This window comes from Nuphar pumila, chromosome 17, assembly GCF_984573655.1.
Source record: "Nuphar pumila chromosome 17, dmNupPumi1.hap1.1, whole genome shotgun sequence".
Taxonomy (NCBI): domain Eukaryota; kingdom Viridiplantae; phylum Streptophyta; class Magnoliopsida; order Nymphaeales; family Nymphaeaceae; genus Nuphar; species Nuphar pumila.
This window is the reverse complement of record NC_143265.1, coordinates 16,622,439-16,643,919: the sequence shown is the minus strand read 5'-3', so window position 1 is coordinate 16,643,919 and position 21,481 is coordinate 16,622,439. Positions and strand designations below refer to the sequence as shown.

At 35.0% G+C, this 21,481-nt stretch overlaps 1 protein-coding gene across 1 annotated transcript; it reads right to left on the bottom strand.

Moving 5' to 3' along the window:
• Positions 1–225: 225 nt before the first annotated feature.
• Positions 226–7,195, bottom strand: MDA1 (Mitochondrial transcription termination factor family protein). The gene is made up of 4 exons (XM_089992771.1): positions 6,997–7,195; positions 2,668–2,717; positions 1,676–1,894; positions 226–1,584 (listed from the first exon to the last, which is right to left on the bottom strand). Exons 1-4 carry the CDS (start codon positions 7,086–7,088, stop codon positions 503–505), a joined length of 1,443 nt encoding a protein of 480 aa, XP_089848897.1. The 5' UTR covers positions 7,089–7,195; the 3' UTR covers positions 226–502.
• Positions 7,196–21,481: the final 14,286 nt, after the last annotated feature.

The following is a 21,481-nucleotide window of genomic DNA, read 5'->3' as shown; positions in this document are numbered from 1 at the left end:
AAACAACAGTGGTGATGGCAAGTTATAAGAGATAACACATGATGCAATACAAGCAAGAGAGAATAATTCTCATAATCAAAGCAGAAAGTGCTCTAGCATACAAAGAGTTTAAACATTATAAAGAAAAAAGACAAAAATGATATTCGATTGTAAATTGTGTTATTGAAAAGAAGTCCATCCTTTTCATATAGGAAACGCGAGAGGGACGAATGTTCTCAACATAGAGTAAAGCAAGCCTCTAAGGGCCATGTATTTCCTTGAGTTTTTATATGATAGAGAAAAGTGAAGGCAGAGATCATAGGTGTAGGCTACCATCCGAGCCATGTTAAATTGAAGAGTGTTTGTATTCTTGCTGGTCATGTGACTTTGTGTTTGCATTGAAGGGAATGATATACTACGTTCTTGTAAACTTACAGGAATTGCACTAAATAAATTTACAGTCAACAGCAAGAGAGCTTTCAACCTATATGTCACAGCCTTCAATTTTGCCATCAACTTAAGGCTACCGACCATTGAACAGTTTCTTCAACTTCTTCTCAACTATCTTCTCAAACTCAGCATCTGATGTTGACAGCAGTTGATTAAGCAACAAGCTCACTCCCAACTCTTTCACATGTCTATATCTTGGTTTGATCCTTTCTTCCAATCTATAGCCAAAATACTGAGGGAACTTGACAAGCTCAGACTTCTGATAATCCATAGTCAGAAAGAACTCCCATTTTGGATGCAAATTCTCAGCTAGACTAAAGGTATACAATGTTCCATATCTTGATACCAAGGTTGTAACCTCCGCCATAGTAAACCCTTTCTCCAGAAAAAACTCAGTTACGGGTTTCAAGTTGGCCTCTATGCTCAATCCAAATGCTTGAGGTGCTCGTTGAAGCAAAACGGCAGCACTGACCCCCAAGGATTGGAAGTACTCAGCTGTTGGCCTCAGGTTATCTTCTACACTATAGCTGACAATATGTGGGCATCTTGTTAGTATCTTCCCAATGACTTCTGCTGAAATACCCAGTTCTGCAAGGTAGTCTACTGATGTCTTCACTTTTTGTCTGCTATAAGTAAGCAATGCAGGGAACCTATATATAACCTTTGCCCACTGCCTGTTGTCAACACCCAAGCTTTCTAAGTATGTCATCATAGGCATTAAGTTTTCTGAGAGGCTAATACCACATAGTTGAGGCCTTTTGAAAATGATACAGGGTATGTCCGATTCTGCTACCCCAAGTTGAGTAAGGAACTCAACTACTGGTTTGATTTTGCCATCCAAGCTATAGTATGCAAAAGATGGAAACCTTCGGACCATGTCCTTGATCTGGTTATGATCCAAGCCAAGGTCCAGGAGGTAGCGTACTTGCATTGAGAGTTGGCCATCAGAGCCTAAGTTACTTACCTTGGAGATGGCTTTTTGCTTCTTGGAATCAAGATTTGAATTTGGCTGTGATAATGGGGGCGGTTTCTCCTTGCCAGGAGGATTTGGGTAGTTCTCAACAATGTCTACCAGGACTTCACCATGTTCTTCAAGGAGAGATTCAAGGTAGGGAACTAGTGCTTCTCTGATTTCAAGAGTGGTCAACTCTCTTCCTAAATACAAGGACAAATTTGCCAGTCAAAAAGATGATGACAATCACAAAATTGAAGATGTGGAAAAGAACTGGGTGAAGAAAATCCCAACCTACTAGGTATCGTGATTTGTGGATTGAGTGCAGTCTAGATACTAGGTGTCCAATGAAATGATCTGATCTGTTAATTGTTCTTGCTGTAGTTGCATTGTTCAATCCCAGTTTCCGCAAAAACAGGGATAACACAGCCTTGGATTCTTCTCTTTCCGCTGTCAGAAGGCTTGAAGAAACTGCTGCAAAGTTGTTGGATCCATCTAGCTCATAATCAGCAGCTATATGATTCAAAAATAGCACTGCATTATTAAACATAGCATGTTGGCATGGAATCACTTGCATATGAACAGTTCAAAACCATCAGAGACACTTATCAATGTTAGAAACACCCAAAAGCAGCACGCTTTCTTGAGATTAGTGGGCATCTAGTTCATTTTCTTCGGTGACAAGCCAATTCAAATGAGACCTTGCAAATGCAATGAAGCAATTTTTGAATGATAAAAATCCAGAGAGAGGTTACCCTATGAAAAGGAACATGTAAGAATGGATCTGTAATGCAGGAAGCAGGTACAAATTTAAGAGCATGTTTGCTTTGCTGGCCACATACCATTCCAAATCAAATGTGTTTTGGGATCACATGAATCAGAATGGCAAGGGACCCCTTGTGATTCCTTTTATATCTCATGCCCCATTCTCTCATTTTTTGCTTTGACATGAGAGAATGGAGCCAATGAAAAACATTCTCTGATATGTGTGAGAGATTATTCTCTTGGGAGGAAAACAAACGTGGCCTAAGTTGATTCCTGATGAATGAAGAATGAATCGTTTTAGAGAATGTCTAGGAGGTGACATTGAAGCAGAATTGGCAGGAAGTGAGTGGTTACATATCCCTTTTTTGGTTAAAAAAGGAGCATTCCCGACAAGTATACTTCTAAGACCAAATGAGTGCTTTCAGTAACAGCATTCCAATTACAGCAGGCACAGGTTTTTGAACTATGTTTCTAGTACCCAGGTTAAAACAACAGTCAAACTATTAAGCAAACATGTATACCTGACTTGGATTGGCAGAAAGGGAGCTGCCTAAAAAGACTTACTCTCATCCTGCAAAACCAACATACATCAGAGTTAGATTGTTTTTATTTGATGATTGAAGACCTTAAAATATGTTTCATATGAAGGAAGAGATTCCAAAAGAGAAGCAATTTAATTTTCTTCAGCAACATCTTCATGAACTGTGGCATGTGACAGTGTCAACTATCGGTCATATGTGTATCAATTACACATGCGGAAATATGAATTTGTAGTTCATATACTTAATGATTATTAGAAGCTATAAGCATTTGGGTATCTTCCATCACTGCTTCAAGAGATTCTCTCATTCTTCATATACTGAATGAGTTCTACTCGAAGATGGCATCACAATGTGCTATCAAATGCGCACGTTCACAAAGGTAAACCTAGGTCATCTTCGAATCCTTATTCTAAAACCTGCTGCATCTTCTTTGTTTCTTCCTTTCCAAAACCTACATGTTGTTTTCAATGGTATCATGTTTTAAATCATCAAAACAATAAAAAAAAGAACATATTATCAGCTCCAAATTACTTTAGGATAATGAGCTCTCCAAGATAAAATCAATCTTTATTTATACTTTTACTAGGGAAGTCCAAGGTCACATTCAATTTAACCTACTTCTTTATATGCAATTTTACAATGTTACATTTGGGTTTGGATTTGAACCTTATAATGATAATCAATCTTATTTTATAAGTTTAATAGAAAAGACTAAGCTCCTAAATTGGATAATCAAATATGACTTACAAAATGCATCAATAGGTCCACATAGCTGACACCATATCCACCACACACACACACACACACACACAGATTTGTGTCCTCCCAAGAAGACTATTTACAGTCTTCCAACCTTCCTAGAAATAGAATCTAAAAAGAATCTAGAGTTAGGATGATGCCACGCTATGCTGATACGGCTTGATTTAGATTATCTTTCCAAAAGTTGGGAAGGCAACTAATATATATATATATATATATATAGATATATATATAGAGAGAGAGAGGGGGGGGGGGGGGGGGGGGGCGGGGGGAGAGGAAAAGTGGTAGGGCCTACAGTGAGCAAACAAGTGTTTTAGGTTGTTTTTCACAAATCTGACCCTGCAGATGTGTTCGGCATGGTCGATTTGCTAGACAACAACACTTAGATCATGTTTTTTCTATAAAAAAAACATGAATTTTTAAGCCTTGAATATTTATAAAAAGTTTAGACCATCAATTTTTAAACCTTATAAAAACCTACCTGCTTGTCGGAATCGGACGATCCAAGAGTTGGTTCATGTAGAACACAGCTGTATGGTCAGATTTAAGAAAAATATGGAAAAAACAAAACACCCTCCAAAAGCCTGGTAGGCAGGCAGTAGGCTAGAAAAATGGCAAGCAGTTACCACCTAATATATATATAGTGATGGGTAGGTGGTGCCTGACGCTTTTTTGTGCCTACTGCATGCCTACCAAGCTTTGAAAAGATTGTTTCTATTTTTTCTAAAATCTGACCATACAAATGTGATCTACATGCTTGATTTTGTGGGAATCGACTTTTGGATCATCTGATTCCAACACCAAGTTAGGTTTTTATAAGATTCAAAAATCAACAGTATAAAATTTTAAAAATATTCAATGATTAAAAAATCAATTTTTTTCTCAAAAAAAAAAAACATGATCCAAGTGTGATTTTCTAGCAAATCGATCATGCAAAACACATATGTAGGGTCAGATTTTTGAAAAAACTGAAAACCGCTATCCAAGCTCGGTACGCACGTGGTAGGCACAAAAAGCGTCAGGCACCTACCCATTTCTGCATATATATATATAGAGAGAGAGAGAGAAGGGGGGATTGTACTGCCCCCTTTTTCGTTAGGTCACCATTAGGACCCTTCAAAAATCATAATTTTAGGTGTTTTATGCTAGTTTGGAACCATTAGACATGTTTATCATTGCTTATTTATTAAGCAAGTTTTGTTTTGAATTGATTTGATGTAAAAATATGAGTATCTTATCAGCAAATTTTAGTACAATATCAACCATTGATTTTTTTACCTCTTTAAAATACATATCTGAGCACAAAGATGCTTATCCAAAAACATGTTTTTTATTCAATCAACAATGATAAACACATCTAACGGTTAAGATCTAGCATAAAACACCTAAAACTATGAGTTTTTGAGGGTCCTAACAGTGACCTAATGAAAAAGGGGGCATGTGCGTGCGTGTGTGCGTGCGTGTGTGAACTCGCAGACGAGTAAGACATACTTTAGCTTTCAATATGGATGAGAAGTCCTCAAATTACTAATCATATGAAAAAGTCAATAGAACACACACACACGAGTAAGACACACTTCAGCTTTCAATATGGATGAGAAGTCCTCAAATTACTAATCATATGAAAAAGTCAATAGAACACACACACACACACACGAATAAGACACACTTCAGCTTTCAATATGGATGAGAAGTCCTCAAATTACTAATCATATGAAAAAGTCAATAGAACACACACACATATGTTCACGAGAAATAGCCTCGCTGAGAAGTCCTCAAATTACTAACCATTAGATATATAAAAAGTTTCTATATTTATGTTGTCAACTATGCCAAGCTACAAGCTAAACAAGAAATAGACTAAGAAGTCAAGATGTTCAATTGCAATAGACCTTTATTTTGATAACAAGAAGCATGAGGTCAAGAAATTACTATGTTTTCAGCATGAATGGCTTATCTTCTCTTCCAACCAATAATGTGAAATTTTTTATGCTAAAATTTTGATAACCAATTTTTATAGTCATTCTCATAATGTTAATCTCTATAAGACAAGCAATGAATACAGAGCAGTCTACGGATCATTAAAAATTATGTCACACGAACACTTCACTTAGCATGTGTATCCCGTGTTGACACAACATGATACACATTTCATGGACATGATACGATACTTCATGGACATGATCAAACCAGTTTCACATAGTCAACATTGTGTCATTAAATTTATTTATTTATTTTCATGGCCTTATTTACTTATTTCATATTCACTTGAGTTCTTTTCATTTAAAATTTGTGATCAATTACATTACACTTTAATTTCAACTTAGTTTTATTCTTTGATGCTCCTAATTATAGTATTTTAGAATGTTTCTTTATACATACACACATACATATGTCTATGTGTGTATACAGCTGTGTCCCTGTGTTCTAATTTTCAAAAATTATCATATCATAACAAGCGTATCCGCATTGTGTTCCCCTCCCACATCCAAATCTGTGTGACATAGCCGTGCACCTTCCACACATCCTCTCAATCGTATCCAAAAAGCTAACAATGGAAATTAGAAAATATTTGGTCGCCTATTTCAAGGGACAACATATATTCCCTCAAAGTGTAGTCGACCAACATAATCGTAGAGGCTTCTCAACTGTCAGCAGCCAAGCAACACACATCCTATAAACATTTGTTCACGCGTGTTTGAGGAGACTATTCCCTTAAGGTGTACTTATACAGTGATATTTTTACCTATTTATAAAGGTTTCTAGAGTGTCAATAGCCAACCAAAGCCGCAATTCCCTACAAAAGCACTTGACTTATGGGATGAACCATCTCTTATAAACTACATATTTACCATTTCTTTCTGTTTTATTAATGGGTTCGCAATGCCCTTTTCACTCTCACCTCTTGATTCAGTTCCAAACCTTTTTCCTTCTCTTTAGTTCTTGCTGTATAAAGAGGACTTCTCCCTCTACACCATGCTTGCAATCTTCATAGTTCAGGAAAGAAAAACACCAAATCACCAACAAAAACTAGAAAATCGAGGGACAATTCACCACAGCAAATGAACTGGGCACTAGAGCAGATCACACCCTTGAGAAACAGAATAATAAAAAAATTCCGACCACCCAACCATTAAAAAGAGAAAAAGACAGTGACCCACTTCCCCATTTCAACACAAATACATGTTCAGCCAGAATGGTGTCCTAAAAGCTTTCCTATAAAAAAAAAAAACAAGAGGAAACAACAAAGAAGGAAAAAGAGAAACACCCACTACATCTAAAAGCCTAAAACCAGCACAATAAAGAAATTCTATATGAAGAGATGAACAAGCAAAATGGTTATAAAACAAGAACAAAGACCCAGCTCCCCATTACAACACAAATACATATTGCAGCCAGAATGGCAGCCTACCAACTCCCCCAAAGAGTAAAAAAACAGAAGGAAAACAGAAACACCCAGTTGATCTAAAAGACTAAAAACAAAGACAACAAAGATATTCCATATAAACAGATGAACAAAACAAAGAAGAAGATGATGATGATGATGACCTTAAGAGTGAGGTGTGTGGAGTCAGTTTTAGCATGGTTGGGTGCTCAAACAGCAGCGGCTTTGGAGCATGAAACACACAGAAAGTTCCCATCTTTCCTTCTTATCCTGCTCTGTTTCACTCTCTCAATCAGCAAACCCAAAGAGGTGCTAAAGGGGTATTCCCTCCTATTGGACTGTCTCAGACCGCGGTCTCTGACATCGTATACATGATTCTATTGCTTGGATAGACCTGTTGGTGAGAGTACGGTCTGGGTTGGATTATCCAAAAGACAGGAGTGCATACATGTTCGGATTAGATTATCCACTAGAGAATCCGGTTGGTTAACTAGACGGGTTTGGTAAAGAGTATTTCTAGATCCAGATCCCATAAAAGTCTACGTTATCTTCTTTTCTTTTTTCAAGATTTTTGTAGGAACTATGTATTGGTTAAGTTAAGTTTTTTAGTTAATTTTGCAATTTTTGTAGTTGATTCACTTTGTTCTTTTGTCTTTTAGTACTAGTCTTTTATTGTAGCTCTTGTCTTTACTTCAGGTTTTTATGATTTTTTGTCATATTTACTGTTAATTTTCTCATAGATTTTTTGTTTTTGCTACGTGTTTTGTAGGAAAGCGTTTGGACGTGCGGGAGAACCCTTTTCGTACCCCGAAAGAGCCCTCTGAAGTCTCTAAAAGGTTCCTTCAAAAAGTCATTCAAGTCCTCAAAGAAATAAGAAAACCTAAAAAGACAATCAATCAAGGGACACAAGGGGATAAGAAAACTCAAGCAAAAGACATTTTTGCTTTTCTTTTTAGATTAGGATTTTATTTCTTTATTAATTGGGTTGTAATAAGGTCGCTAATTATTATTTAAAGTCCTCCGCAGAGGGCGGCACTCTATTCCTTATTTACTCAATTAATTGATTTTCTTTTTGGCAATAAAGATTAGTTTGGATTGTGTGTTGAATACAAAGTATTTCTCGTTCCCTTATATCGACCCAGACTCCACCACTCGTGCGAGCCAGCTTTTATTATTTGGTGTCTAGCTTTCACACTTGTTATCATTAAAAATATTATTTTAAAAATCATTTTTCAAAACTCACACTAGACACCATTGCATTATTATATTTTAGAAAAAAAATAAAGAAAAGAAAAGAATAGATTCAGCCTTATAAAAAAAATCTATTATTTTTTGTTTGAAATTGTTCGTGTTGTTACAGTGATGTTTAAACACTTTAGTGGTCACTGAGTGTTTGGCCACATACCTGTGACTTGCCCAGTGTTTTCTAAAATTGATGACTTATTATCGCTTATTTTCGCTACTAAAAATATTTTTTAAGTTTCGCTACAAAGAGAAAAAAAGAAAAGAAATCCATGAATTTTGGACCAAGTAGTGTTTTGGAAATCTAGAGCGTTATAACGAGACTCTTTTAAAATCCAATAGTAAAGAATTTAACATAAATTAAATCAAACACAAGTTTGAGAGGGCTCTACAAATAACACACATTCAGAACAACTTATAATTTTAATCAGTTCAATTAAAGCAACTAACAATTTCATGCTATATTAAACAATTAGGAATGCTTGAATCAATGCAACGTGCATGAATAACTTTTTAAGTTCAATTATCAGAATTGTTTTTGCATGTATATCCTTATTTAATGCACATAATTTAATTTTCATTTCTTAAAACCTGCGAATACTAAAAAAATAGACAAATTCTTGAGTTTCAAGGTAGTTCCCAGTGGTAGCTTAACACATAATTTATATTTTATTTACTGGGTTTTGCACTTGTTCCTTGATTAATATCAAAAATTGTCATCATCAATCGAAACATTAAAAATCATCACTTAATGTCAGGACGACAAGAAAATTAACATTCATTGATGCCACCTTCTTGGTATACCAATAACTACAGATGAGTCTAAGAACACCACCCTTAGACAAAGTGGCGAAAGTTCCCTACAACTGTAGCCAAAAACACGAACCATATATCAAGTTCTTGGGGACAACAAACACATATGATGTTTAGTATCTTTATGATCTCCCATGACCGTCATCTATGGTTTTCAACCTTTCAGAGGGACATCAAGAAAGAGAAGCTATTATACTGTTTGGTCTCTTTTACCAGTCTTAATTAATTTATAGTCATGCAAATCATCATGCAATAACATATTTAGGTCATTTCTCTGATTCCATGATGCCTTTACTATGGGTAATTGAACCAAAGATCGAATTTATACCTTGGTTTTGCCTAAATTTGCTTAAGAAATTATTCTATCCTAAATGCACATGGAATCATGCTTGTGTTGTGAACTTTGAGAAATTATAATGATGCATGCTTTGAAGAGTTGTTTTGATTTGAAAATGCTTTGAAACTATTTCAGAATTGAATTTCCAAGTTAATTTCAAAATTGACTTTAGAAAATATTAAGAAAAAAACTTATAAAAAATGCTTTGAAATTGACTTAGAAATTTTCGAAATCACTTTGAAAATGAAAATTACTCTGAAATTGCTTTGAGAATGTTTGGAAAAATGAATTGAAAGTACTTAGAGAAGTGATTGAAAATAATTGGAAATGAATTTGAAAATTGTGTGAAAATTGAATGAAGTAATTATTGAAAATACTTCAAAATTGAATTAGAATTAACTTTGAAAATGACTTGATATTAAATTGAAATAACTTGAAAAATAATTCAGAAATATTTGACAAATAAACTTGAAAAGTACTTAGAAAAATGAAATATTCTTGAAAATACTTCGAAATTGGATCATTTTTGAAGAAAAATAATAACTTGAAATAACTTTGGAGATAGAAATGGTTTTCGAAATCAACTTGAAATTGAGATTTAGAATTGAAAGTTCAAATTGAATTTTAGAATTGAAATTGTTTTTGAAATTGAACTTTGAAATTGAAATCAGAATTGAAATTGAAATTTGAAATTGAAATAAGAATTGAAATTGAAGTTTGAACTTTGAACTTGAAATCAGAATTGAAATTGGAGTTTAAAATTGAACTTTGAACTTGGAATTGAAAATGGAAATTAAAGTTTATAATTGAAATGGCTTTTAAAATTCGAAATTAAAAATGGAAATTGAAATGGAATTTAAAATTGAAGTTAAAAATAAAGTTGTTGTAAGATTTGATAATAACTTCAAAAAACACTATGAATTTGTAAATGATTTTGAATTCGAAAATAATTTTCAAATAACTTTGAAATGGAGATTGATTTTTGAAAATTAGTTGATAATATTTTGAATAATCTTGAAAAATAGAAAATAATGAAATAATGTAATTCTATCCTAAGTGATGAATGCATTATTTTATAAAAAGTTTTAGAGGAATTTGATTAAGATTTATTTAAAATTTATATTAAAAGAGAATTTTGTACCTTTATAGAATCAAAACAAGATTAAATTTCCATATATTCATGATTATGGCCACAAATGTATTTTGAATTAATCTTTATTTGAATTCTAAAAAAGAAAAAAAGAAAATAAATTTTGTACCTTTATAAAATTAAAACAAGAATATTTTTTTATATATTCATGACTATGGCCACAAATATACTTTAAATTAGTCTTTATTTGACTTCTAATAAAGGAAGAAAAAGGGAATTGATTTTGGAGAATTGATGATTTTTTAAAATGACCTAAGAGTGTAGGTCAAATTTTTCTTAATAAAGAATAATAATTCTAAATATTGTTCATATTCTGACTATGGTCACAAATATGAATTTTATTTAGTTTTATTAACCTTTATTAAAGTGGTGCATGTGTCATTCGTCTTTCACCATGGTGTATTTAGAATAAAATAAAAAAATACAATAATTAATCATAAAAAATTAAATTATAGGTTCATTCATTCTAAACTAAGCATAAAGTAAAATTTTCATTAATTGACTTATTACAATCCTTGAATTAATACAATAATTGGAAAAGAAATAACAAAATAAAAATTTCTGCAAAATGAGCAAACTTGTTAGAAATAAATGTAGGCGTTTATGAGATTTTCTTCAATTATTGGAAAATTGAAGAAAATAACCAAAATTAGCCTTTTATGGCCCAAAATAAAGAAAAATTAAACAAAATAAATGCAAATGATGCATGACTTTATAAAACACTTGAAAATGTTGTTTTGGAGTTCAAATTTTTGAAATTGAGTTTTGAAATATATAAATTCACTTCAAAATTTGAATTTAAAAAGAATTTAACTTTGAAATTGAAGATTTTATAAAATTGACATTGAAAATTATTGAAAATAAAGGTAAATAAACTTCAAAACTTGTTAAAATGAAGCTCAAACATTCTAAGTTGATGAAAAACATGTTTAGTTTATAAAATATATGAATTATATTTGAAAATTGGCACTTCGCTTACTTTCACATCTCTTTCACAAGAAGCAAAGCCAAGGTTGCCTCGAAGCCATTTGATATCTTTGAAAGCTTAACTTTGAAATTCGATGCATTTCCAAAGAGGAGAATGCCAAAAAGCACCTCCACTACAACAAAAAATGGGATGTTGAAAGGTTCTCCTGTGCAAAGGATGCCGAAAGGCTCTTTTTTTGCCAAAAAAATTGGATGTTGAAAGGTTCTCCTACACAAAGGATGTCGAATGGCTTATCTCTTTCACTAAAAAATAAGATGTCGAAAGGCTCTCTTACAAGGTGGATGCCAAAAGGCTCCATCACTTTGTCAAAAAGCGAGATGACAAAAGTCTCTCATGTAAAGAGGATGCCAAAAAGCTCTTACTTCACACCAAAAGATGAGATGATGAAAGGCTTTCTTGAAAATTACATGTCAAATGGCTCATATATATTCTCAAAGAATGGGATGTCGAAAGGTTTCACTTATGTTCAAGAAAAGATACTAAAAAAATCCTTTCGTCAACATGAAAGAAGATGATGGTTGACTTTGGTGGTTCCCAAAAAATTACACTCTTTGAGAAAGAGACTTTTGAAAAATGCATCTCCATTGCTTGGTTTATGTCTCCTACGATGATAGTATGAAAACCAACATCCACACTAGCAAAGGTGACATCACCCACTAGCCAAGCCCCCATTGTAATACCTGCAATTTTTCGAGGGATCTTCTTGGATTTTAACAGTTTTCCTTATTGAATAGTAAATCAAAATTTTAAATTTTTGGTAGGCACTATGCTAGAGAGTTTGTAGGACATAGAAAAAAATCTTAAGTATGAGAAAATACCTCTACATGCTAAAGGGTCTCATCGACCCTATTGAGTTTCAAATTTTAGAAATTATGTCTGAAGAATTTGAATCAACCCCTTAAGGAATATTAAAAATAAATAATTTAAATAACTAAAAGTTCAAAAATTTATAGATGGAACATATTTACACTTAAAGTTTAATTCAAATTCATTTAATGACATTTCATTTAATTTCATATTTTGGATTTGTGAAGAATTGAATTTGAATTTAATTTAAATTAATTAGGAATTTTATTTAGTGGAATAGAACTCAAAAATTAATTAAATTATATAATTTAGTAGGAGTCCATAGGTGGGTCATCCCATTCTATGTGACACTCCAACTTAAACTTTAAAAAAAATTAAGAAACCTTAAAATAAAGTTTTAATTTAAAATTTACCAAATTGTAAGGCAAGTTTAGAAAAGTCAAAACTTGCCTTGTTTCAAAAAAAGGCCCCATAAGGGGGGGCCATCAACCCTAGAGACTTCCAAGAAGATGGCTAGACCAGGGAAGAAAGAAGGAAAGAAAGGAAAAAGGAAAGAAAGAAAGGAAAGAAGAAAAAAAGAAGGAATTAGTCAACTTGCTTTTCAAGCAAGCAAGTTGCAAATTAAAAAGGGGGGCCAATCCATGGGGGTCGGCCAGCCTATATGGGCTTTCCTATATCAAATATATATATATATATATATATATATATATATATATATATATATATATATATAATGTAACTTAAGTTAATAAAAAAAGAAAGAAGAGAATTAAAATAAAAAAGTAGAAAAATTTTGGAATTGAAAACTATCGTAGATCTAAGATCAAGGCCTAAGATTAACTTCAGCCCTTGACCCAACCCTAACATTATAAATAAGGAGGAGGGGCTCATACCCCTCCCCCCCCCCCCCCCCTATTTGCTCCCTCTTGGATTTTTTAAAGTTTTTTTTCTCTCTCTCAAATCCCTTTCTTCTCTCTTTCCTTTCCCCACAGCAAACCCTTGGTGTTTTCACCCTTGACTCAGCAAGAGAGACATCCACGTTCATGCAAAGAGTGAAAGAAGGTTGTGGGTGAGGCCGTTGTTCATGTTGGATGGCTGGTTTATGCTATAAGAACGATCTAAGCACGATGGACCATTTTTTTGCTAAAAAGGTAGGGGTTCTATGATCTACACGTAAAATGAAATTTGTGGGCACAAATTCCTTCATTTTTTCATACGTATAGACCCTAAACCATGTCTTTCAGAAGTGGGTTTGGCTCAGAGCTATCAAAGTATGTGATAAAAAAGGCTAGAAATTGTTTTCTCTAAAAAAATGGTTTTCTTAGAAAATAAAACCATAAAAAATTCAAATTACATGTGTTACCCAATTATTTTTCTATAAATTTTAATTAGGATTAGTAGATCATATTAATATGGATGTACTTCAAAAATTAAAACAATTCCATGGTCATTTTCATGGGAAATTATGTGTTTTGTGTTGTTGGGTTTAAAGTAGTTACCCATCTAAAAAAATACCATTAGCAAAGACTTTCAAAGATATTGTTTAATACTTAAATTCAACCTTTTAATTGAAGAAAGAAAGGGATTCATACCTCACACCCTTTCCGAAAGTAAGTAAAGATATGATCCAGGTTCAAGAAATAAAGGGATTCAAACCTCATGCCCTTTCGGGAAGTGAGTAAATATATGATCCAAGCCCTTTTGGGTCTAAGAAGTAAATGGATCCATAACTCACGCCCTTTCGAGCGGTGAGTGCAGATCTGATTCAAACCCTTTCAGTTTCAAAAAGTAAAGGGATCCAAACCTCACGCCCTTTCGAAAAGTGAATGAATATCTTAACCAAATCCTTTTGAGTCTCAGAAAGAAATGGATTTAAACCTCACACCCTTCGAGAAGTGACCTTTTCGGGACTAAGAAATAAAGGGATCCAAACCTTTCAGAAAGTAAGTAAAGGTCCAACACAAACTCTTTTAGTTCCAAAAAGTAAAAAAGATTCACAACTCATGCCCTCTCAAGAGGTAAGTGGAGATTCGATCCCAAACCCTTTTGGGTCTAAGAAGTAAAGGGATTTAAACCTCATGACCTTTTGAGTCCAAAAAAAATGGATTCAAACCTCATACCTTTTTGGGAAGTGAGTAAAGATTTGATTCAGGCCCTTTTGGGTTCAAGAAATAAAGAGATTCAAATCTCACGTTCTTTTAGAAAGTGAGTGAAGGTCCAACCCAAAGCTTTTTTAGTTCAAAACGTAAAAGAGATCTATAACTCATGCTCTTTCAGGAAGTGAGTAAAGGTTAGATCCAAACCCTTTTAGGTCTAAAAAGTAAAATAAATTCAAACCTCACGCCCTTGCAGGAGTGAGTGAAGATCTAATCCATGCCCTTTAGGATCCAAGAAGCAAATTGATTCAGACCTCACGCCCTTTCAGGCAGTGAGTGAAGATCCGATTTAGGCCCTTTAGGGTCCAAGAAGCAAATCCAAACCTTACGCCCTTTCAAGAAGTGGGTGAAGATTTGATCCAAGCCATTTCAGGCTCAAGAAGCAAATGGATCCAATCCTCACGCTCTTTCAAGAATTGAGTAGATACCTAGTTCACGCTCTTTTGCATCCAAGAAAGAAAGAGATCCATAACTCATATCCTTTCGAGAAGTGAGTGAATATCCAATCGAAGCATTTTTGGGTCAAAAAAGTAAATGAATCCAAACCTCATGCCCTTTCGATAAGTGAGTGAATGTCCGATCTAGGCACTTTCTGGTCCAAGAAGTAAAGGGATTCATAACTCACACCCTTTCAAGAATAAGTGAAGATCTGATTGAGGATCTTTTGGGTCCAAGAAGAAAAATAGATTCAAATCTCATGTCCTTTCGAAAAGTGAGTGAAGGTTCAACCCAAACTCTTTCATGTCTAAAAAGTAAAATGGATCCAAAACTCATGCCTTTTCAGAAAGTGAGTGAAAAAATTGATCCAAACCCTTTTGGGTCCAAAAAGTAAAATGAATTCAAACCTCACACCCATTCAAGAAATGAGTGAAGGACCAACCCAAACCCTTTTGGCTTCAATAAGTAAGATGGATTCAAACCTCATGCCCTTTTAGGAAGTGAGTGATGATATGATCCAATCTCTTTCTGGTTCAAGAAGTAAAATGGATCCAAACCTCACGCCCTTTTAGAAAATGAGTGAATATATGATCCAAGCCCTTTTAGGTCCAGAAAGTAAAGGGATCTAAACCTCGCACTCTTTTAAAAAGTGAGTGAAGGTCCAACCCAAACCTTTTCGGGTTCAAGAAGTAAAATGAATCTGAACCCTACGTCCTTTCAAAAAGTAGGTAAAGATCTAATCCCGACCCTTTCAGAAAAGGGGAGGACTTGACCTTGATGAGCCTCCCCTTCGATAGCAGTGTTGATCTACCCAAGATGAAGGAGGAGTTTGTTCCTGCCAAGAAGTCATCCAAGCCTATTGTGCCCAAACTCAAACCTAAACCTAAGGTCATGACCAAGAAGGTTCTAATCATTGTGGCCAAACTAGCTAAAAAGCCCACCATAAAAATGGCCTTTGCTCCAGAATCAAGTTTATGGCCACTAAGAAAGCGAGGAAGGCAGCTTAATAAAAAACAAAAAGAAGAGAGAGAGCCTAGTGGAAGGCTCAAGCGATGATTTCCAAACCACCGCATGTGCCCCCTTCCTGGCATATTTTTTATTTTTTATGGAGTTTATGAATCATAGATAAACTCGTTGTCCACACCCCGTGGCTATTTTTGCATAAACTAGGTTATTTATGGTCCCCAACTTGCTTCCCTTCGGCAACTTGTTTCAGCAATTATTTCTGGCAACTATACATAGGTGGCACTTTCTCATGGTTGAACTATCGACAATGTTTGTTTCTAGTAAGCACATCTTTAACAGTTGAACCAAATAGTGTTTCTCGACCAGTGGTCACAAACCTGCTTACCTTCGGTTCTTTGTTTGTTTTATACATTGTGTAGCTTGTATTATAAGCATGTCAAAAGAACAATATTTGATTAGGGGACTTACTCATCCTCATAGATAGTTTTTTATTTTTTGCAATATTTTTTAATGTTCTTTGTCTTGTTATTGTAAAAAAATTTGAATTTATTTAATACAATATGACCACTGAGAAGAATTACAAACTGGTTCATCTTAATCATTTGCAAGCACGACTTACTGTTCATAAGTGGATAGAAAGGGAGCCATAACCAAAGCCAAAAATATGGGTGTCCGACATTTTTCACAAAAAATGCACCCTCGATAAACACATAAAGTTACACTCAAACAACAAGCAGCAAAAACAACAACTGAAATTTTTAAAGTGGGTCATATCTAAGGCAGCATGTGCAGAAAAGGTTGCTTAGTTTGTGGAGGCATTCATGTCTCCCATCTCGAAAGCATCTAAGAAGGGGGAGGATGACCCATTGGCTTACACTAAGTTTGTTGCTAACCTCAACGCTTAGATAGATAAAGTTGGAGATGCAGTCACCTACAATGGCAGTGGTGAAATAAAGATGGAGAGGGTGGAGGAGGTACCTCACCAAGGGGTTGAAGTTAATGTAGAGTTAATTTGGCTAGATCAGATGCAAACCCTAAGACTAAGGTTAATATGGACCCTCTTTAGGAGTCCGAGGTTGATGTTGTAGAGGAAAAAGTGTAAGCTTCGAGGAAGAGGTCACAACGAGAAAGAAGATTTGTTGCTCATAGATAATTATTTTGTAATCATTATCAATTCTATATTCAATCATTGATTAAATTATCATGTATATATATATATATATATATTCAATCATTGATCAGTTTAATGTTACTAGTATCCATGGATGTAATTGATTAGTTTGTTATGTATGTGTGAAACATGTAAAATACATATTTGTATGTGTGTGTAATTCAATGATTAATTTGACTAATTTTATAAAAAATAATTTTGATTGAAGGATCCATAACCAATTAATTTAGAAGAGCCAACATCCTGCATGCATCGGTTCTACTGGAACCAAGCACATAATTGGTTCGTAATATTAATAGAGGAAGCAAAAGAGTTGTTGGATTGGATGCATCTTTGTAAATTCTTGAAGATCACGCTATAAAACAGCAGTCACCCCATCTTAGAGGCCATTATACAGTTTTGGAATCCGACAACCAATATATTCCAATTCGGAGATCTTGATATGACCATCACATTAAAGGACGTAGCACAAAGTGTCATAGGAAGCCAGTGAGTAGACAGTGGTGGGGAGATTTCAAGCACTTCTGTGATCTTTACTTGCAAGCAAAGGATGATGCGTTCGAAGGCGAAAGGATCAAGTTTTCATGGCTTAGGAGCCACTATGACCCCAGTAGGGTGAATAGGATGAAGGCAAAGCTACCGTGTGTTGTAAGGAAGGGTGGTAGTAGGGTGGATAAGGAGGTGAGAGTATTCTTTTTCTACTTCTTTGGCTCATGTTTATTCATCGATATTGGTGGAAAGTTAGTTCAAGCATCGTACATCAAATTGTTGCAAGACCTAAATTGCATTGTTCAATACGCATGGGGAGCAGCCTCACTTGCACATCTGTATGCAAGTTTGAGTAGCGCGAAGAGTAAAAGAAAAAATGTTGTCGAGATATTGGTGTTGTTAGAGGTATTTATTCCTTTATTATACCTAAACTTTTGATTTATACTCATACATTATTTAACATTATATTATACTTGCATACTATGTATTAATCCTAAAGTTTTATTTTATAGATACATATTGTGTATTAATCCTTGTTAATTATTATATTAATTCTTGCAGTTTTGGATATGGGAGCACATATCTATTGTAAGGCCCCAAATGTATGATTTTGTTCATGAATTTTCATGTGTCACAATATGTAGTCGGTCATGCAGCGAAGAGGGTCATGATCGATGATTGGTGGGTCCTTACATGAGATGTGTCGAATGCCTTGCATTGCTACACAGACTGACCAAGGCAGGCATAAGTATTGTTGTTGATATTTCTTATATTTTTTTTATAAATATATATATATATATATGCCTAACCATGAAGAAAATATAAGTAAACTGGTACCCCTATGAAGGCGTGGACAAGGAGGAGAATGTCGATGTGGTTCTAGGGGCGAAGGACATGGCGAGGAAGAATATTTGGTTTTACAATATGAATGAAATTAAGTGCCAAATGACCTGTCAAGTCATCTGACAGATTGAGTTTATTCAGCAACCACCTAGTCACCCTCGCGCAATTAGCAAATTTTTGTCGCTTTCCATAAAAGATTGGACAAAGGATTACCCCATAATATTCCTCTCTGAACTTGAAGAGTAGTGCGAGGGCAACAAAGACATCGGCTTGTCATCCATAGTATGTGCCACCAATGATGATTTTATAGCTGCCCAGCAAGTCACATGTTCTCTCTTCGTAAAGAGGTTCTTTCAGGAGGAGGAGAAAGTTGGGGTGAAGCCTAAAAAGACCTTAAGCAGATTGAAAGCAGAGTTGGCTCTTGTACTTGAAGAAAACCACATGCTGAAGGATATGATATAGAGTCAAGCTGGCCTTCTCAAGAACGCAAATAAGATCATTGAGGAGCTACGATTGCACCATTGACAACATCTGCAACAGTGATTTCATGTAATTGTTTTATAAATATGTGTAGAAGAAAAAATATTGCAACTCATTGATATTGCATATAATGTCATTTGATTGAATTTATATGTATGAGTGGGTTTTTATTGGAATAACCATAAAAAATAACAAATATTTATAGGAAGAAGTCTGCATGAAATAACTACGACAATTGACAAATATTTGCGATAATAAGACAAATATTTGTCGACTTTCACAACTATTTTATGCAAAACATCAAGTTTCACAAATATTTTATGCAGACTTCTTCATTCCACATAAAATACTTGTTTTGGTAGACTGTGAGCTTGAGCTACAGCCCAAGCCTGCCTCCACCAGGAGCTCAATTCAAGCCTGAGCTGGGCGAATCTTTTCTAGAAGAGGCCAAGAGAAGAATTGAACTCACTAGCTTATTTATTTAAAAAAAGAACGAAAAGATCGAATCATTGTGAAGACAAATAATGGTGCCCCACTCACCTCTATGGCCATGTTTGGGAGCCTTGAATGTGAGGTCTATTGCAGCTTCTCCAATACCTTCTGCTGTTTGGGAGCAATGTTGCTGTTCGCTGATGTCCTTTGTTGTTTGGAAGCAGTGGCATTGTCTGAATAGAGTTGGCAATCCCAATTCCACATTTCAGCACTATTCACAAGGGAATGCTTTTGGCAACTCCGCCTTCAACACCATATTTTGGCAATGACACATTGCAGCAAAAGCATACCTTGGCAATTCACAGAACAACGTTTTCATCCCAATGCAAGGCTCTCAAACAATGACTTGTTGTCTCAGTCGTTCACAATTTAAGTCTCACGTTGCTTACACTTTTGTATATGCCAAACATGCAATACATGTCTACCAACAAACAATTGCATATGCGCCATACAGATGTAACTTTGGTTCTGTCACTTAAAGATTTCTGTCCACCCCATGTCCAGAGTCAAACCTACCTACTTGCAAAATTTGGGTACTCGTTCTTCATTAAAGATTTGGGGTCATCATCAGTTTGTTGATGCCTGGTGACTTATTTTTAATGAAGAGGGCAGAACACACTGGAATTTGGAGAATATGGTTGGTCATGCAAGGGCTTGCTCCAGCATCGGTTTTGAAGATGAATCGCAGCAAGTGTAAGATTTGCTGATGGAATACTTAGGCTTGTCGCTCATTAGAGGTATATCACAGGAAGCACATTTCCATTGGAATGTGGTGAAGGATAGGGTATTGTAAAACTCACAAATGTAAAAAGGCCGGATCAGATGTCTATCCTTTGCAGGAATCTTGTACCGGTGTGCTACGTATTAACCTTAATGTCTTCCTACTTGATGTCTTTATATATTATCTGCATTGAGGTTGATTCCTTGGGGACAGGAAACCAGGAGACTGGAGGGACAAATTGGTTCTCTAATCCCCATCTTCATGCCCCTCCTTGGATTTCATTGATGCAAGTTCTTTTGATCAAATCGGACTCCATAGATGTGATCTATATCATTCATTTAGTGAAGACCGGCATTTAAATCACCAAAATCTGACTTGTATGCAGGATTTTTTAGCTAATCAATAATCAACATTTTGTGATTTAAAAAAAATCAGATTTTTTGTTGAAAATATACGATCCAAGGGTCAATTCTTATTAAATCAACCATGTTCAATCCATCTATAGGGTCAATTTGTTTAATACAACATTCATTATAAGATCTAAGAGAGGTATGAAGATGGGGGATGACATAAGGGATGATTGGCACAGATCTGAGGAAGGGATCTCATTAACTTCATGAAGTGGCACAACCTTGCCTATAGGTATAAATTTTGGTGAAAAAGGCTTCGGAAGAACAATGTGATGGTGGCAGCTGTCAGCTGGATATTTGGTGGGTGAAGTTGAAGCAAAAACATGGTTTGGTTGGATCATGGATGGCCTTGGAATTAACAAAAAAAACAAAAGAGGCCTATGGGGAAAGAGGGATTCGGTGGGTTGAGGGGTTGAATCAAATATTTCAGCCCATTCTTAGAGATGATCGAGGTTAGAGTGGAAAACATTCAAGTTACTATATTCTGGCTTGGCAGAAGTCTGCTGGACACCCCTTTTGCATATTTACCTTCCAAGGCTTTATAAGATAAAGAGAAACGAATTTCATGTTGCTGGAATATGACTTTGATGATTAGAAGGTAGGAGGATGGCGGTCTCTAGCAGGAATGAGTCATGACTAGAAAGGAAGAGAGGCAGCACATCATTTGGAGATGGCGGTAATACCTGGCCTGGTTTGTGTGCAAGGGGTGCAACTGTAAAATTTTATAAGGTGATATAAACGAGCCAATCTCTATAATGATCCATGAAATGCTATTCCATTGTACTCAAAGAATGAAACGGTGCAACTGTAAGAATTAGAATGGATTGGATCATGTAGAATTCGTTCTGGGATAAAGAGGGGATTCTGCTTCATGCTCTGCTCCTTATGTGAGTAGTCACTTTTCACTTCTGACTTCTTTTTTCTTTTCTAAGAAAAAAGAGAAGCAAACCCAAAGACCATTTTTTACATATTCTTCTGCAATTCACATCCAAACTGAAGGATAGTATATTGCCTCTTCTCCGTTCAAAATTTTACATCATAAGGCGAAAACAGAATAGATCTACTTCGAGATGAAGTAGGTCATTCTACATATCCATGCTGTACAAGAGAGAGAGAGAGAGAACCTTTGCAGGAATAGCATCCTCC